Genomic DNA, 19,440 nt, shown 5'->3' with positions numbered 1-19,440 from the left:
CTAAAACTTTTTTTACTTTTCTCTGCTGATAATACTTCCAACTACATTTTCTTTCTACAGAGCTCTCCTTTTACACTGTATATCAGTATGCCTTCCAGGAAGCAACATTCATACTCTGCGTACCTCCAATTGGAAGAGCCACATTATTTTTTTTAAATGTTAGTCTGTTTGGGGAAATATTTTTACAAAACCCCTGTTTTTTCTTATTCTACTTAAGTAATGTCACTATTTTGTTTTTAAATTTTTTCTTTGTTTTTTTTTTTTTATCTTTTCTTTCAATTTAACTCTTAGTTGGGGACAATTCTTTTGCCAAAGGTGAGATTTGGTTATTTCATTCTAAATCAAGCTTTACTTACAAATCTTTTACCTTTAAAATAGCATCTAAATTCATATCAGTTTGTTTTCAGCTTATCCATTTAATGAATTCCCAATTCAAATCAGCACAATGAAATTGAGACTTGTTATTTGATATGGATTTAGAATGCATAATGTTGAAAAACAACTTTGTCATTTTCTAAAATGTTTTTACAAAAATTGTTTCATTTATCGTCCACATCTACTCACAAAATATAGGCATTATTAACCCTACTTTAGGGATAAACTGAGAATCACAGTTTTAAAGTGATTTGCAAGTTGTCACACAGAAAATTCATTGAAGAGCTGCTCTAACGTCTTCTGATTTCTCACTCTGAATTTGTTCCGTGATACATCAGGCTTTGTGTACAAGTTTGACTAAATTTTTATATAAGCACTTTACTTCCAGGCAAAGCTGAATAATAATTAATGACCCAAGTATAAACATTTCTATCATACAAAAAGAAATCAACACATTATTTATTTATTTTAGATTGGCTCTGAGCTAACATCTGTTGCCAATCTTCCTCTTTTTTTTTCCTTCTCCCCAAAGGACCCCAGTACAGAGTTGTATATTCTAGTTGTAGGTCATTTTAGTTGTGCTTTGTGGGACACTGCCTCAGCATGATTTGATGAGTGAGTCCTCACCTGGGATCCAAACCTGTGAAACCCCAGCCGCAGAGGTGGAGCATGTAAACTTAACCACTTGGTCACGGGCTGGCCACCAACACATACTTTATTACAATTTCCTGGTCTATATGAAATAATTTCTATTTTTATGCCTATTGATTATATGTATGTTTCTCAAGCTTTCTGATATTGTTGGGCTTCCAACAACTTGTGGCTATGTGCAACAGTAGACTTCAGTAGGCTCCTTCCAACATCCATGTGCATTTATATTCATAAGACTAGTCTAATCTGAAGACAGTTGAAAGTAATCACATCTTTTGTATGCAGTGGATGGTAGGGCATTTCCTGTGGGCTAGAAGAGGGGTATTTTGGATCTGTCCCAAATGGATTACATTCATCATTTTTGGTCTCACAGCTGCTTGGTATATACGTTTTACAAAAACTTCTCACATTTGGTCTTCACAGAATTCTTCCAAACACCTTGACATGTGACACATCCATTTCATATTCCAATGTGATGATTTTAATAATTTGTTCCAATACTGTTTCTCTAAGAGTTAATGACCTCTTTCGAGAATAACTCAACTTTCTTGCACATGAATCTAACTAAAAATAATCTGTGTAGTTGTTTGGTGACTTATTCAATTATTTGGAAATGTTTTTGCTAGTTCCTTACCAATACACAATGCTCTTTTATATATTAAAGCTGAAAGATCATCATTTGGTTGCTATTGTCTCTGAGTCATTGTCAGAGACTTAATGCTGGGTTTCATTTTTATAGGAATAACTTTTGCAAGATTTTGGCTTTTATTTAATGCCAGGTTAAATAATATACAATCAAGATATAATAAATATCATACTATATACGTCCATCCAGTTCAACATCGAAGAAAATTTACCAATGAACAGATGACATAGATTTCATAATACTGATCTCAATTATTAAAACTATACTCTGAATTTCCCTTCATTCCCTTCAATAATTCATTATGAATCAATTGCCTTTCACTAAAATATATTCTTGAAAGTATTGTTTCCAATTTTGAAATCATATATTTAATTTGAGGTAAAAGTGCTTCCTTTTATTTGCCTTTGAACCAGCACCTTCAAGGCTCAACGCTGGTCACTTTCTGAGATTTGGCAGATAATTTTGTCACGGTTTTGCGATCCTACATCAGGTCTCTGGTCAGTCTTGTTACTGCAGACAAGCATGTTGTTTCTTTTAAAAGCCATTCTACTGTTTTGATTAATTTTAGAGACTGTTTCCAACTTTTTCCTGATCTCTTCTCCCTAGAACCCCTATCTCTTCTTGCCCCTATTTGCACCATGTGGATGAAATGGAATCACAACCAGAGTGACTTCCTGAGCATCGTTTTTCTGTTGTTGATCATGTGTCAAGAAATGTTAAGACACTTCAAAGATAGATAACAAATAAATTAACAAAATTGTCTTCTATGGATTTTTTTTTTTTTTTTTTGGTAAGGAAGGAAAGCCTATTCAAGTTATCAAGGGCAAAGAAGGAAATTTTTCAGAAGGAGGCAGACGTGTTTCATGGAACTCAAAGTCAGGAAGGAGCGCTGTGCCCCACAGTGGACTGGCACCACAGGGAAGGCAGGGGCAGAGGTTCCAGCGTTCTCAGCTTGGTGTTTCCCCTGCATAAAATGGCCACACATCTGGCTCTACATCACTTCCAAGCTGCACTGCTTGTATCCCGTTACCAAGGGAGAATACGATTGGCCCGAATCAGGGAAGATCTTGATCTCTAGTTCTATCAGTGGTGGCCGAGTGGTTTGATCAAAGTTGTTAACTGACATTAATGCAAAGCTCCCCTCACTACACTCTCTGGAAGATTCAACAAATGTGTAGCAACATTTCTTTTAATTTGTCTATTTTGAATATCTTTCAGGTATAACATACAGGTTCTCTGATGACTACATTTCCCGGTACGTAGAAAATGAGTTATATATTGTGTTTCCAAGGTAATATGGGAAAGTAACAAGTGCTATGTTGCTTATAGGTTTGGCTCAGGGATATTGCGCTTGGGTAAAAATAAAATGAAAAGTGAATTTTAATTACTTTACTCCCATCTGAACATTAAAAGCTGTAGTATTATTATCTGCCCCAGTAAACAACTCATCCTGAGTCAATGAGAGAGCTGAATGAAGGACAAAATGAGACTCTAACCTGGTATCTACAGAATTCTCATTGATTTCAGCAGACAGCCGAGATTGTGATTCAGATCAGATTGTCAGGATGCAGTCTCATTATGTATGGAATTGTGTGGCCTTAAGAATCCAGGGTGGAAAGGAATCTGGCAACACTTAATAGAATTTAAGATATGCATAGACACATATATAGACAAAGATGCCACATGGTGTGCTGTTTTTAGGGGTAATGTCAGTCAACAGGGAAATGTGATAAATCAACTCTAAAATACCATGCAGTTATACTTATAACTTATTCTCTTTAATAGTCAGCTAGTTGCAGAGAAATTTGTATAGTGTGATACTTTAAAAAAAAAAAAGGCTTATGACATAAATCGTAATAAAGAAGTTTCATTTTCTTGGAAAATATATTCTGACCCAAATGTGTTGTTAGATTGGAGATTTCTCTTTTAGGATAAAAAAAACCCTCTAAATATAGAGAATTTCCTAGAGGACTCTTCAAGACCTTTCTGAAATGTAGACTGAAAGGCTGAAAGGGCTTATAAAAACACAAAGCTTTCTTGCTGGGTAAGATAAGATTATAAGCTTTTTGTTGGCCTCTAAAAGGTCTTTTTAAAATTCTTCTCCATGTGGAAATGTCTCTGGCAGATTCAGGATCTGGGCTGCAGGCAGACCCACACAAAAAAGTAAATCTTTATTTTTATGACTACTTTTAACATTGGATTCTATAACATGAGATAATTTTCAAGTCATTATTAGCTCAAGTCAAAAGTGATTTGCTGATTTGGTTACAACAAATAATGTGACAAAGAAAATCCTGTATACTCACGTAGAAGTTGACCTCTTTGACGATTGATTTGATGCTTATCATTTGAAAGGCAATTAAGATACAATGTGATAGAAAGTGTTGTGATTTGATCATTCTGCTGGAGACTAGGTTGGTGGTTTTTGGATTCGGATGGTAAGAGTCAGAAGGAAAAACTGATAAAATGCAAGCAGGCTCTTAGCTGTAGGGCAAACGTGGAAAAGAGGCTGGTTCTTTTATAATATTCATCCATTCTGTAAATATTCATTCAACAAATAGGTACTGTGCTAGAAAATAGAGACACAAAGATGGAAGGATGCACATCCTTCCTTCAAGGACTTAATAATCTATCCAGTGTATTAAATCTCCAGTTAGGCAAAACTTCAATATACAATGCCGATTTTATCTATAAAAAGTGGCTGGCATGTGAATGCACAGGTTTATGTATGTGTTTTGCAGCTTGTCTGACCGTGTAGTTTGGGAGCTAAACTTACCTTTGTAGGAGGGGCATGGAGGCTCCAGGATAAAAACAAACCAACTGGAGCAACCTCCAGCCACTCAAACTTAAACATTGAAACAGCAAGTGGAAATAAGGGGTATCTTTCTTGGGCAGGGCTAGAATTCCTGACGCCTCCTCAGAGCTGGGATGATTTGAGGGTAGGATTCCCCATTGCACCCTCTCCCTGCTTCTACTCAACACCAGGTGGGAAGCTACGCTGGAGGGGAAAGAAATTTTCTTCTCTGACCTTATCTTCCTGAGTCCCGCCCCCCCCCCACCCCCCGAACCGCCCCCCACCCCCACTTCCTGCACTGGGCCGTCAGACCTACTTCAAGGACAGTGTAGCAACTACATCTAATGGAAAGTCAGATACACACTTCCTGATATTTAAGGGGATAAGGCAGTGGGAATGTCATGGATTTGAGATCCAAACAATTCTGGATTTTAATCAAACTTCCTAGGTTTGTAGTGTTGAGAAAATGGGCGTTGGTGAACTTCATCTGAAAAATCCAGATTATAATTTAATACTTTCCTTAAAAAGGGTAGTTGATAAAGAAACTGCTGCTTTATTGGATGAAAATTAAGGTCTAAGAAAATTCCTACCCCCTTGGAGCACATTCCTCCTCTAGTTTAGGAGAGTAGCTCAGTTCACGATTACTTTAAGGCTATCGTGACTCCTCAGTTTGAGTGTTCCTCTCAAAAACTTGGACAAATTCCCAGCGGCTTTTGCGCGGTCTGCTCTTGGGTGACGTTGAAAGGTGTTTTTATCAGAAAACATGTCTCATCTCAGCTGTTCTTCTACCGTAAGACGATTTCTTGGATTTCTGGGGCTCTGCAGGCTGGGATCCTTTCAAGTAATTTTCTTGGGATTCTAATGGTTTATAATGTTGTGTAATTTCAGGTGTAATTATTGTTTATCAATTCCTGAGTACACTTCATCGTGCTCACCCCTTATCCCATTTGCAACAACATGGATAGACCTTGAGAGTATGATGTTAAGCAAAAATCTTATTCTTGGTTGCCCTTTTGTCACCCCTAGCTCTGTGTCACTGCTCTAAGATTCTTTCTATATCTCTTTAGAGTTCTTCATGCTGGCAGATTTTCCCAGCCTCCTTTCCCCCAAAACTTTAGCGAAAGACCCTTCCTTTTAAGTGCTCCAAAACACTGGCAATATAGGCTCCTTGTGTTTAAGAGATTTTACAAAGAAGTGGCCATAATAGAAGGGAATTTGAACACTGATCAAGAGAATAAAAATTTAGTGTCAGATATCATTGCTCCGAGAGTCCATTAACCATGCCCCTCATAGGGAGCAGTACTCGTTCTTAGCAAACCCTAGTCGTACTAACCCCGGTCACACACAACATTGCTGAGCTTTACGCTTTTCCCCTGGACCAGAGGTCTATCTTTGGTGTCTTCTCACTCTAAGGTTAAGACACCCGCACCTATGGCACAGCCCCTGCCAAAGAAAGCAAAAATTTAACAGGGTAGACTCAAGAATACGTGGCTCCAGCTACTTTCCCTTTGCTCTCCTGCATCACTGCTTTTTCTATCCCTTTTGTATTATTCTCATCACTATATAAACAGGCAGTATTGTCCCATACCTTAAAAAACAAAAAAGAAGAGCTCCCTTGATGCTAGATTGCCTATAACTATCTCTCCATTGCTCTGTACCCTTTACAGCAAAACTTGAAAGTTCCAGCTACATTCTGTCCATATCTGCTGGCTTCTCTTCCTCTTCTCCTCTTCCTCCCTCAATCTTCTTTATTCAATCTTCTGTCCTCAATCATCCACTGACTCAGTTCTTGTCAAGGTCCCCAATGAAATCCACATGGCCAAACCTCAGTCTCATCGCACGCAGTCCATCTGTGACATCTGACACACTGGCACTCATTACTTCTTGAGACACTGTCTTCTCTAGGCTCTGGGCCGCACCATCATTTCTTCCTTACTTACCAGCAGCTCCTTCTCCTTTGCTGGTTCCTGAACCTTAAAGTGTGTCCAGGACTCATTAGTGAACCTCTTCTCTATCTATACTCATTCTGTAGTAATTTCATCCTCTCTCCTGGCTTTAAATAACATTTATGCACTGGTGGAGCCCAGATTTATATGTTTGCCTATTCAGAGAAATATCTATTAAGCAAATCAGGTTAACACTTACCGAAACCAACTTCTGATAGACCCCTAAGCTTACTCTTTCCTCAGACAACTTTCTAGCCCCTTAAAATAGCTTCATTGAGTTTTTTAGAAATATCTTTCATTTTTATTTGGATATTGGAAGCCTACATTTATGTCATAGAATTTGGGAGCTGAAAAGAATAATAAGCATTAAATAGTTTAATATCCTTGTTTTATAAATAAGGAAATTGAAATTCAGAGTTTACATCCAAAGTCACCCAGGCGGAAGTAATGATTTTTTAAAAATTAAATTTACTTATTTAATCTACTTAGATAATAAAGTATTTGAGGCATTTTTCTGAAAAGAACTTCACAATAAAATAATGATAAAGTATAAATAAAAACTTTAAAAGTAGAGGCTAGAGAAAATGTAAATGAAAGTAGAAAATTTAAACCCTAGTGAAAGATACAGTCAATATGATTTTAAATTTTAGAGTGTGAGTAAACGTGCTTATTGGTTAGAAGACCATTTCAGAGCAATGGGGAATCTGATCTGGCCCAAAATGCAGAGGTGCATTAACCTCTAGGATATGGGCTTATTTATTAATTCTTAATAGTAATTAGTCTTCCACTGAAAACACTGCCAAACATTTGTGCTTGAAGTTTATAAGATATTTGCAATAGGCTGGAGCTATTTGGCAATTGCTAAGTAAAAACATAATTTTTAATTTGTTGCTTAGGCAACTGCTCCTTTATAATGGTTTATTTGAGATGATTAATCATTTGAGACCTGCCTGTAGACACAGGGCACTGCATTATAAATCACATCTTATTTTCATTCATAGGGAATGAAACGATGCTCATTTTTTGGACATGATTTATCATTTGCAGGTTGTATCTACTATCCATGCGGGCTAGGAAAATGGATGGATTGTCTTATTAAAAATTCTTCACCTTTTGCTATTCTACTCTCTGCGTAGCCAGAGAAAAAACAGGAGCAGGGCCGACTTTGTATCCCAGTATTAAGCTGTATTGAATTACTGATGAAAAGAAAGGTTACAGATGAGCTCCTTTGTTAGCAGATAAGTGAAATACATGCCAGCATCTGGACTTTTCAAACCATTTCGTACAGGTATCATTTGGTCTGCTACTTTTTTTAAGGACACCTACTTATCATTTACATATACTGTGTCTTCTCGCGGAAGCATGGGGAGTAATATAGGTTTTATGCCTTGAGATAAAAGTTCTTTTTTCTTTTGATGCGATTCCCTCCAGCTCTTGGTGAAATGTAATCTCAAAGTTGAAGCAGTTGCTACTATTTTACGAAATGCCACTCTCACTGCCTATGTTTCTCTGTTCCTGGCCTGCCATTGTGAAAGCTGGTCACCAGGGCCATCATCACTGTCTGGTGACAATGGTGGGGTGTCTACTGTAATCCTAATAGCATTACTTAGATGAGGTTGTAAGGAAATTTAATCAAGCATCAAGAGCAAACAGTGTTCAGGGCTTTAGGAGCAGACTTGCATTACAATCCTGTCACTGCCAGTTACCTTCTGTGTGTCTTTGGACAATTTACTTCTATGAGCTGCAAATTATTTATGTGCACAGTGGGGATAAAAAGATGTGTCTTGTCGGGCTGTCCTGAGGGTTGAATGAGCACTGGCATAAAGAGAAGCTTTCATAATTGGTAGTTATTGCCCATGTTACACATGAGGCTAGGGGAAATATGTTAATCTGTCTGAATCTCAGACTTCTCCCCTGTGAAGTGGGTAGAATAATAATATTTTTGCAGAATTTCCCTGGGTCTTTTAAAAAAAATTATTTTATTGAGGTTGTATTGGCCTATAACATGGTGTAAATTTCAGCTGTATACAATTATAGATCAGTTTCTATATAGACTGCATCATGTTCACCACCAGTAGTCTAGTTTTTACCTGTCACCATGCATATATGCCCCTTTACCCCTTTCGCCCATCACCCAACCCCCTTCCCTTCTGGTAACCACTAATCTGTTCTCTTTGTCCATGTGTTTGTTTCTCTTCCACATATGAGTGAAATCATGCAGTGTTTTTCTTTCTCTGTCTGGCTTATTTCTTAGCACCGCATCTGGGTGTAATAGGTGATCAGTCATTTTACTGCATCTACCAAGCTGAGTCTTTGGCCTTATATTTTTTAAACATCACTGTCAATTAATATTTACTTCGTGAACATAGTTTCAGGGGATGGCTCTGAGTGATAGTCAGGGCAAGTAAGCAAGGAGTACAATGTATAGTTAAGGGCACAGGTAACCTAGATTCTAATCGCGGCTCTGCTACTTGCTATTCCTGTGGCCCTCAGCAAATTGTGCCTCAGATTCCTTATCTGTACAAAGGGGAGGCTATAGTGCCTGTCTGGTTGGATTGTTGTCAGAATTAAATGAGTGAATATATAAAATGCACTTCAAGTTGCATCTGACAAATGGTAAATGCTAGATAAGTATTTGCTATCATTATTCCCTGGAAGAAGGTCCAAAAACCAACGTTTAAATTTACACACACACGTGCAGGCAGGTGTGTACACACACTCATGTTCCCTCACTCACTCACACCTAAATATATCTACCTTGGTTGGCCGAGGCTGAACAAGAACACGCAACAGTTTACCCAGTATTGAATTTAGCTGAGAAATTAGTTCAGAACTATGTGCCAAGTGGATTCTAATACAGCAAATTATTTTTCCTTATTATAGGGAGGATGAGTATTACATTGAAGACACACCCATTTATGGTAACTTAGATAATGTGATCCCAGGTAAGTTGTATTTTTCTAGAAATTTATCTATAAATTTATTCCCCCCACTTAATGCCACAAAGAATTTGAGGTGGCTTATTTTTGGTCACAATCATGTTTAAATATCCCAAGAGAAACCATAAATTCAAGTCTCTTCAGCATGTTATTTAGCTCTACGAAGCTGCGAGGTGTAAATCGTGTCGCAATATTCAGTGTAAATCAACATCCTGTTTTTCTCCAACCTCTTCACTTCACTTTAGTAGTAATGAGCATACAGGAAGACTCTGTTACCATGAACTCTGACACACACAGAATTCTATGAAATAAAGTTATTTCTAGAACAGAAAATGGCCCAGGGGAACAGTGCTGTGTGCTCTGTATACAAAAGCAAATCTACAGTCAATAATCTGGAACAATGAACCTGTTCCCTGGTGTCCCCTGTTTTAACTCATTCTTTTTAAGTAGCACACTAAGGGCTACACTGATGGCAAGTAGGGAAAGAGCCAAATCCCCACTGAATGCTTCTTCATTTTTGTTCTGGTGAAACAAGTACGCTTCAATTCCCAGCATCGCTCATTACTTGAAGCATCTCAACCACCCAAAATCAAAATGCCCGTAAATTCCTGAAAACAGACATCTGTGATCCGATCTCAGAGCTGTGATGAGAGAAGGCATGAGGGTAATGCTGGTATTTAACTCCATCCTTGCCATGCAAGCACTTCGCTTAATTCATGAGAGGAGACTTGGGGGTAATTCCTATTAATCTCTGAGTCTTGAATGCAGAGATTTCCAGTAATGGACTAAATGTATCTGAATCTCTATAGATCAAAACAGTATAGAATTCTCCTTAAGGAAGAGTGTGAGAATTTTAAAGGATTCAAGAATTTATTTAATTTTTATCTTTCCCTCCATTGTAAAGTATCCTCTACTCTCTGCACTCTGAGGAATCGGAAATTATTTTTCAGGAATATACTATTAAAAATACCTTGCCCTCCCCTCCTGTTTCCCCTTCCAGAATCGTGGTGCCCATGTGTAATATTTGAGGACTTAAATGCTTACACTCTGGCGGCTCACAGCGCACTGTGTCTACAATTTCCGTATCTAAGTGAGCACGGGTATCACTCCCACAGGCTCTGATTGAGTAGGTTCAGGATAGGGCTTAGGAATCTGCTGTGTAGAAAATTTCCGTGGTGATTCTAATGCATGTTTTCCACGGACCAAGCTTTGGGACACCACTCTATGGACCTTTCTCTGTGTTGATTTTTGGAAACAGTTGAATGATTTTGAGGTACCTTGTGTTAGAGTAGATATGTCTTTTTTTCTATGGGTCAAATTGGTTCAATCCACATTTCTGCTAGGTTGCTGGCCATCCTACAAGTCACTATCTCTCTTTCCTCTCCCTTTTAAATGGCATATCTGGGGGAAGAAAGGTAGGGATGAGTCAATAAGCCTGTCCCCACAAGATGAAATGAGGCAGGTCTGCTGGCTGTTGGACCTGCACAAAACACCAGATCCTTAGGACTGGCATTCCACTGGTTCAGACCCTCTGGACAGCCTGGCTGAACTGTCCTTCACTGATTTAGGGAGCAAAAACCATAATCTAAATCCTCTTTTTCAAAAATAGGATATAGGGTTTAAAATGCCTCTGAGTAAAACTTCTTAGTCATGGAGAAAATTATCAAACTGTCATCACCAATGTATGTGCACTGGGCTTTATGCCACTACACATCGCTTGCCATCATCCCTAAATAGAAGAGAACGTAGGCCATCCTTCAGCTCACGGGATCTCTGCAACATCTAAATGGCGATGGAAGTTGAGACGGTCGTGTTCTGCAATAGTATATAAAAAGTAAGAGAATCTAGTCCATATCCCAAGTGACCTTTTTGTCTTATCGTTAATGCTGTGGGGAAACAGACTTCTCCACTGTCTGATATGCAGAGAGCAGCTTGTGCTTCCTTACCTTTTTGCATCCCCATGAGATAGCTGGTCAAACGATTCTTGGGGGTTTCATATTTATAGCAAAATGTCATTTGGGTCATGTATTTTTATTTGTGTCAGCATTTTTCATTTTTCCTTGGTAAATCATGATCTTTTCAACTCCCAAGAACCAATGGATGAAAACTGCTATGAGCAAATGAAAGCCCAACCAGAAAGATCTGTGAATCAACTGCGAGCAGCTCCCACACCTGCACAGGTGAGTTTTGTTTTCTGTATCAAAGGTCAAGCTCAGCGTCGATCACAGCACAGCCCCATGTTTCAAAAGCAGGAAAGCAGCGCATTCCGATGCACGCCTGAAGCAGCCTGCTAGGAACTTTCAGTCTGAACTGGTGTCAAGTTCTGGGACCTGAGCTCTCAAGGGAAACTCAAAGGCAAATAAATATACTCAGAACCACACTCGAAGAGTCAAAAATATGTACAATTACACGTTTGTAATTACAATCACTTTGAAAGAAAAGTGGATTCTCCTAAGTTAAGTAAGCTTTTTCTTTCAGATTGAAAAAAGTGTGTGCATCACAGAGATGAATACAAAAGTTGACACAGGCATGATGCTCACAAGAGCTAGATGTCAGGAATTTATGGGAGGCAGGAGAGAAAGACCTTTAGCTAAAAGATAAATTAGCTGGAAATAAAAGACCATACTTCTACTTTACAAAGCAAATGAATGTACATTTTAATACAAGTCCTATGGCTGTGCTCTTATGGCAAGAAATTTTCACATGGCTTATGTGGGGATAGGTCTCAACAAAGTCTAAGCAGAAACACATAAAAACCCAAGAAGAAATGGGTAGTTTCTCCTTTTCCTATAAAATCAGTGCAGTCTTTTCTGACAGAGCACTGATTTCATCGAAAGCCATTCACAATTTCTAGCCTATATGCTGCTGAAGTGTTAGAAATCTCTGTTAAAATCGTTCTTCTTCCCTCTCCTCCCAGATCTTGTCCCCTCAGTTGTGTGCTCTCTTGCTACTCCCTGGAAATGGTCCCAGGACCAGCATTTCCTGTGCGGCTGTTATGTGTCAGGCCTTGAATTATGTGCTTTATAGGCATTATCTTCTCAGATTCCTATGAGGGAGGCAGCCTTGTTATTCCCACTAGACAGGGGCTTGTAAAGCCTGAAGAACTTACCCTAAGCGCTCAGTGCCAAGTGGGGAGACGGAATCTAAACTTAGTCCCACCTAGCAGAAAAGTTTCTCCTCCCTAAGATGGTTTGCACCTTCGAAACTTCCCACTAAGCAAGAATTTTCTTCTCCTTTTTTATATGAATCCCCTAAGAAATCGGAATTCTTGACATTTTTATTAAGGAACCAAGATGTGGCGAGGTTTAACCAAAATGTAGAGTCGCCCTCTGATGGTCAAATCCATCATCTGATGTTCAACTTATTATAAAATTTATTTTTAGATAAAAGGTGTGAAAAACTGCACGTTACAGTATGATCTGCTAAATCCATGAAAAGAAAAAGAAAACCTCTCAAAGAAGGTTAAAATGTAACCACACCATCTGAAATGGAGAGATCACAGCACCTTAGCTGTGAAAGAAATGAGAATTCCCAATAGAAGTTACTATTTAATACACATGAATTGGACAGGCCAGCTTTATTTGAGCTGCATCTGGTGTTTATGCAAGTTGCAATTGTGCAAAGCCTTAAAATGTCTTTTAAAGTCTGCTATTTTATAAATTATATATTTGAAGATTCTTCTAAGGAGACTAGTCTTTAATTCTATTACACCCTTCTCACAAATTTAGTTTCACAAATTAGAAATAATCTCTCTATATTTGCTCAATTCCATTTTATTAGAATGATCATTATCATCAAAAACACTCCCTAGTTTGCTACTACAATGCTCACTCTGTTACTTTGGTCAATTACAAAAGCAGAAGGAATCTACAATATTATGCATAAAGCTTGAGGGATAAAATGTTTGTTGGAAAAATGGAAATAAGCTCCTTGCCCTTTGAAAATGAGGTGTACAGGTGAGAAGTTGTTATTTCAATATCTCAGTCTACTAACTAGGAAGAGTTAATCAGGAAACCTAGTAATAAAATGAGTCCACATCAGTTTCCATATCCTGAAAAATGTGAGAGACGTAAGTTTAGGCTTACTCCTTTTCTCATCTTCATGTCAAAATCTGTGGCCTCTCTCTCCTTTCCCTTCCTATGTCAGAAGCATCCTCTCTCCTTTCCAAAGCCAATATTCCTACTTATGCTCTTGACCATTTCTCCTATTTCTTTCAAGATCTTGCTCTTTCAGTGATTTGTCTCCATTGTCCATTTTTTAAATGAATCATTACTATTTACCTACCGTATGCACAAGTCACCCTAATATCTAAAAATAAAACAAACATCACAGGAAAACTTTACTTCAATCTGTTTTTCTCACTAATTCTTAAACTCTTACTTTCCTCCACTGTTTCCATTTCTTTCCATAGATCCACATTCTTTCACCACTGGCTATATATTCTCCACCCATCCATTCAACTGAAACAACACTCTGGAAGTCATAAGTGACTGGTACATGTACAATTTGTGGTCTTTCTCAGCCATTCTTTGAACTCTGCAGTATTTGATAAAGTTGACCAACTGTTGACCAGACATATACTATTTGGAATGCTTTCAGCTGTAAGTGCAGACACCCAATTCAAATCACTTCAGCATAAAAGGGATGTTTCTGGCTCATGTAACAGGGAGAGATAAGGGTGTATTTTGTTTTTGAGATGGCTGAATATGGGAACTCTCCCCATTTCTTCTTCATTCTCGTCTGTACAGACTCTTCCATTGAGGCTGGGCAAGCCGCTAGCAGACCCAGTTTTCTTCCTCCCAGCCCCAGGAAAAAACACCTTTGCTATTCCTGCATCTGTGCATTAATCCCAAAGATGCCTTTTAATTGGTTCTGCTGGAGTCACATGTCCATTCCTGGGCCAACTTCTGTTGCCGGGGGATGGGTTGTGCGATTGGTTCCAGCCTAGGTCACATGCTTAGTTCTGTGCTGGCCTTGGGCTGCAGCACTGTCGTTGACAGTCTCTCAAGGACCAGATAGAGGAGAGGAATTTCCCAAAGGAATATGGGGAACTTATCGAAGAAAAAGGATACAGCAAAGTGCTGGACAGACAAAAAAGGTATCCACTGTTTGACTTACTGGGCGCCTTCTGGTTGTATTTGAACGTCACTGACATCTCCTCTCTCTGTCCGGGCAAAGGCAAAGCAGGTGAAAGCAGGAGGTCTGTGCAGGAAGCAGCCAACTGTCCAGTGGAACCTTGGAATACAGCGTCTATGTATGGGGGAGGTGGGAATCAAAATTGAAAAGGTAGAGCACAAGCACAGAAAACCTTGAGTGTTGGGAGATGAAATTTGGATGTTAGTCCATAGGCTAAAATTTTGGAGACAGGATGGTAAATATATGAAAGTTGTGCCTTAGGAAGATAATTTGAAGACAGGATACGGGCTAACTGGCAGAGAGAAGGGACTAGAGCAAGGTTACCAGTTAGGCAACTGTTGCAATTTCCCAGAAATGACTATTTTAGGAATAAAAAGTCAGACAAAGATACCAGATAGATTGGAAATGGAACCCTCTCTTCTGCCTGGTAGAGAATATAAGACATTTAACTTTTAGCATGAAAATGAGTGCAACAGGGGCCGGCCCTGTGGCGCAGCAGTTAAGTGCATGTGTTCCACTTTGACGGCCTGGGGTTCACCGATTGGGATCCCAGGTGTGGACATGGCACCGCTTGGCAAGCCATGCTGTGGCAGGTGTCCCACATATAAAGTAGAGGAAGATGGGACAGATGTTAGCTCAGGGCCAGTCTTCCTCAGCAGAAAGAGGAGGATTGGCAGCAGATGTTAGCTCGGGGCTAATCTTCCTCAAAAAAAAGAAAGAAAAAAAATGAATGCAACAGGGAGATGCTTACCAATGCGTTAGGGGCTTTGTTAATCTAAAGGTTGCTTCCTGCCCCCACAAATTGATTCAATTTTGGCGTCCTCTTAAAGTAAATCCTTAATACAGAAGTTTTTGGTTTATTCAATGACTGTCCTAAAGTTTTAGCATACAGCTTCTAATAATTATAATCCCATACCTTACTTTTGGACAGTGGTTATAGCTTCCACATATTTTATCTCTTTTTACTCATAACACTGTGTGATAGGTACTCTCAGTTTATGAGCAAGAAAACTGAGACCCAAATAGTTTTGAGAAATTGCTCAAGGTCCCACAACCAGTATGTGACAGAGCCGGGATTCAGTCCCTAGGCTTGCCAACACCAAATTCAAGGTCTTGCCTTCAAGCCTATCACTTCAAGTTTCACTGGTCTCCTGTCCTTATTCTAGTATTGACCTGGCGCCAGGCCAGAGAGGACCGCCAGACCCTCTTGATACAAACGAATATCTCCAAGGCCAGCCTAAAATGGGCTTCAGGGGACCTGGGGACAGGCGGGCAAGAAGGAAATAACAGGGAAGATGGGAAATGTAATTCTTGCCAGATGCTATCCCATAAATGGACACTTATCTTTATACTTCTGAATGTCAAAAATGTAGAAAAATTGGGGACTTTTGTGAGTGCCACCAAATGACCAATTCTTAAGCACGCGTAACATAGACTTTGTGATTTATGAAATTCCTTCCTGTCATGCTTGTTCCCCGTTTAACGAGTTAGAGGATTGTGCCTTGGTAAGAGCAACACGGGGCAAGGGCCACCTGAGATGAAGGCAGGGAGAGGCACGTGAGAGTCCATCTAAAACGTTCATGTATGATTTGAGTACGAGAAAAAAATAAAAATATGCACACACAAATTTCATCTAAGCATTTTTTTCCACTCAAAAGTCTTGAGCTGACTATTGTTTTTTGTTATCATCCTAACTGACAGATTTGGCAAAGCAAGGTAGCTGAAGCCCAGAAACAAGCTGCTGGTTTTTCATAGGCCTTAGAAATCCCTAGAAGTCATCAAAGTTAAAGAATGGGCTAGCAATGAAAACCTGACATGCCTTTCTTTTTAGGCAACCAATGAAGCACAGATGTTCTACTCCTCCCTGGAGCACAGCCTTGAGGGGAAGCGCAGAAAGCCCAGGAAACACGATCCTTATTTGCCAGACAAGGTTGAAGATGAGCAGTTACATGCGACGGATGCCAGCCTTTCTATGACTGCTTTGGTTGATAGTTTTGCACCTGAGGACCAGGAAGAAGAGGAAAACATCCATGATGATCCCATCAGGCTGTTCGGATTGATTCGTGCGAAGAAAGAACCTATGAACTAGCTGGACTCTGATCTAGCTCAATGATTCAGCTCTTATTGGAGATCTTTGTCAAAGAAAATGAAATTCCCATATGACACACTGTGATTTAGCTGGGTGACAGCCTGATCGTTTGTTGGTGAGATGGTGACTTTCCTCTTATCCAGAGTGTCCGTTTGTACACGCCAAATGTAATGCCAGGAAAATTAGTTATGTGAATTCACTTAAAAATGCCTAAGTAGCAAAATGCAAAATAAAATCTAGTTTGCAAATTGAGCCTGATAATGAATAAAGTCACAACTTCACGGACAATACTTAAAACTCAATGAAATAAAACAAAAAAAAATTTTAAGAAAAGCTGTGTTCTGGAACATGTTGAAAGAAAAATAAAAGTCAACTTTTTAAAAACATTTCTTCTTTTTCATCAATGTGAAACACTCCATAATTGGAAGAAATTTCTGATTGAAGGCGTGGGAGACATTCAAATATATTTCTAAGAGAAGTGGGATAATCTTCTTAAGAAATACTTTTCTCAAATGGAAATATCTTTATTAGTTTTAAAAATTGTTATAAAATTAGCGCATGCTCCTTGTTACAATAAACAAGTATCAAAAAGAATTTAGATATTCAACTAGCCAGAGATAATCACTATGAGCAACTTTCTATATATCCTTCTAGATATTTTTCTGGGTATGCCCGTGTATATACATTAGTTGTTTCTTTTTTTTTTTTTTTACCAAAAATAGGGGATGATAACCTTATACATATTATTTAAACTTTTCTCACCTAACAATATATTCTGAATTTATTTTCACCGTTATTTTCAACTATAACTAAATGCAGTTATATGCTGTCATTTAACGCCTGCAGAGCATCTCGTTAATGACTCAGAATTTATTTAAATAATTTTAAAGTACATTTAGCTCATTTCCAATTTCTGTTTCTTGCTTTTACAAATAATATTGTCATGAGAATGCATCTGCGCGTGTGTTTGGGTGCTTGTCTAACTACTTCTTTAGGCTAAACGCCTAGGAAAGGAACTGCGGCTTTAAAAGGTGTATACTGTGAGTCTCTAGAACACGCATTGCTGAAAGGTCAAGAGTTTGGTCAAAGTGTGTGTCCAATTTAAATTCTGATAAATGCTCCTAAATTCTCCTCCAAAAAGTTATTTAAAAAAAAGTTCTGTTATCTTTGTCCATTTGGAATAGGACTTTTAATTGAGTCTCAAATCCTCACTGACTGAGACAATAGTACATGTCAACCATCAGTGCTGGCCTCTCTCTAGAGCTTAGTGGATTCTGTTCACTCTCTTCAACTCTTTGTTGAGCTCCTGCTGTAGTGTGGCACTAAGTTGGACACTGGTGTACAATCGTGAGGGAAACAGACAGAGACCCTGCCTCCACTGAAATTACAGACGAGTGGAACAGTTGAATATCAGGTTAACAAAGAAAAGGGCAGCTACCAGTAAAAAAAATACTATTAAGAAAATAGAAGAATGAAAAATAATGATGGGGAAAGGGCATCTCTGAAGAGGAAATTTTAATTCTGAGAACTGAACAATGAGAAGGAGCCACCCCTGCAAAGAGAGAGGAAGGAAGAGCACATTGCTGTATAAGAATTCGATCCATATTTGGAAATACCTACTTTTGTCAATAACTCCTATCCATTATGAATCTGTATAAAATTAAATGCCAATGCCAAAGTAAAATATTTGAAGTTATCCACAATGCCATAGGAAACACACAAAAATATTAATATCTAAGGGTAGAAGAAAAGGAATTAGTTTTCTGATTCTAGAGAAGAGGCAAAAACCACAAGAAATAATAATTAATTAAGAATTATATGTTGACTTTGTTTTAATTTTCAAATTAAAATAAAATCTCTGCTTTTATATGTGTTTATATTATGTTAGATTTCTATGCATGCTATGGCTGAGTAAAAATAAAGTCTGATTGTATTTTTGGCAGTTATTTTTTCCTATAACGATTCCATGTCATTCACTTACAGTGTATTTACCCAGCCCCTAGAAATATTTGAATTTTTTGTGTCTGGTTTGTATCATTTGAATTCCATTCAATAATATTTTAAGTTTTCTTTTTTTTGAGGAAGATTAGCCCTGAGCTAACTACTGCCAATCCTCCTCTTTTTGCTGAGGAAGACTGGCCCTGAGCTAACATCTGTGCCCATCTTCCTCTACTTTATATGTGGGATGCCTACCACAGCATGGCATGCCAAGCAGTGCCATGTCTGCACCTGAGATCTCAACCGGTGAACCCTGGGCCGCCGAGAAGAGGAATGTGAGAACCTAACCACTGCTCCACCGGGCTGGACCCTATTTTAAGTTTTATGCATCAAATGTATCTGGTAATTGGGAATGTTTAACCACAAAATTGAATTCTCTAATAGATAAAAGGCTATTCAAGTTATTTCCTGTTGAGTGAATTTGGTAGTTCATGTTGTTCAAGAAATTTGTCCCTCTCATCAAAGTTGTTAAACTTATTGACATAAAGTTGCTCAGAATATTCCCATATTATCCTTTGAATATCTGTAGTGTCTGTAGTGATTTCACCCCTCTTTGATAGTGGTAATTTGTTTCCTGTTTTCCTGATCTGTCCTGTTAGAGGTTTATCAATTTTATTGATTTACTCAAGGAACCAATTATTGTTTACATAGTTTTTCTATTGTTTTTACACTTTCTGTTCCTTTGCTTTGCCCTCTGATCTATACTACATCCTTTCTTCAAGCTATTATGTGTTCTGCTTGTTCTTCTTTTAGCTTCTTATGGTGGAGGCTGAGGTCATTAATATGAGACTATCTTCTTGTCCAAAATAGGCATTTAATTTCATAAGTTTCCCACAAAATTTAATATATTGTATTTTCATTTTCAT

At 38.4% G+C, this 19,440-nt stretch overlaps 1 protein-coding gene across 1 annotated transcript in view; it reads left to right on the top strand.

Moving 5' to 3' along the window:
• TRAT1 (T cell receptor associated transmembrane adaptor 1) overlaps positions 1-16,962 on the top strand; it is a 33,951-nt gene extending 16,989 nt beyond the window's left edge. Inside the window, exons 3-6 of the mRNA XM_005602016.4 lie at positions 2,891-2,927; positions 9,296-9,357; positions 11,443-11,531; positions 16,319-16,962. Of these exons, the coding sequence (XP_005602073.2) occupies positions 2,891-2,927; positions 9,296-9,357; positions 11,443-11,531; positions 16,319-16,576 (446 nt within the window). The 3' untranslated portion in view covers positions 16,577-16,962. The remainder of the gene's footprint in view (positions 1-2,890; positions 2,928-9,295; positions 9,358-11,442; positions 11,532-16,318) is intronic.
• Positions 16,963-19,440: the final 2,478 nt, after the last annotated feature.

This window comes from Equus caballus, chromosome 19 (assembly GCF_041296265.1).
Source record: "Equus caballus isolate H_3958 breed thoroughbred chromosome 19, TB-T2T, whole genome shotgun sequence".
NCBI classification, from domain to species: Eukaryota; Metazoa; Chordata; class Mammalia; order Perissodactyla; family Equidae; genus Equus; species Equus caballus.
The sequence above is the reverse complement of the archived record's forward strand: the minus strand, read 5'-3'. Positions and strand labels throughout refer to the sequence as shown.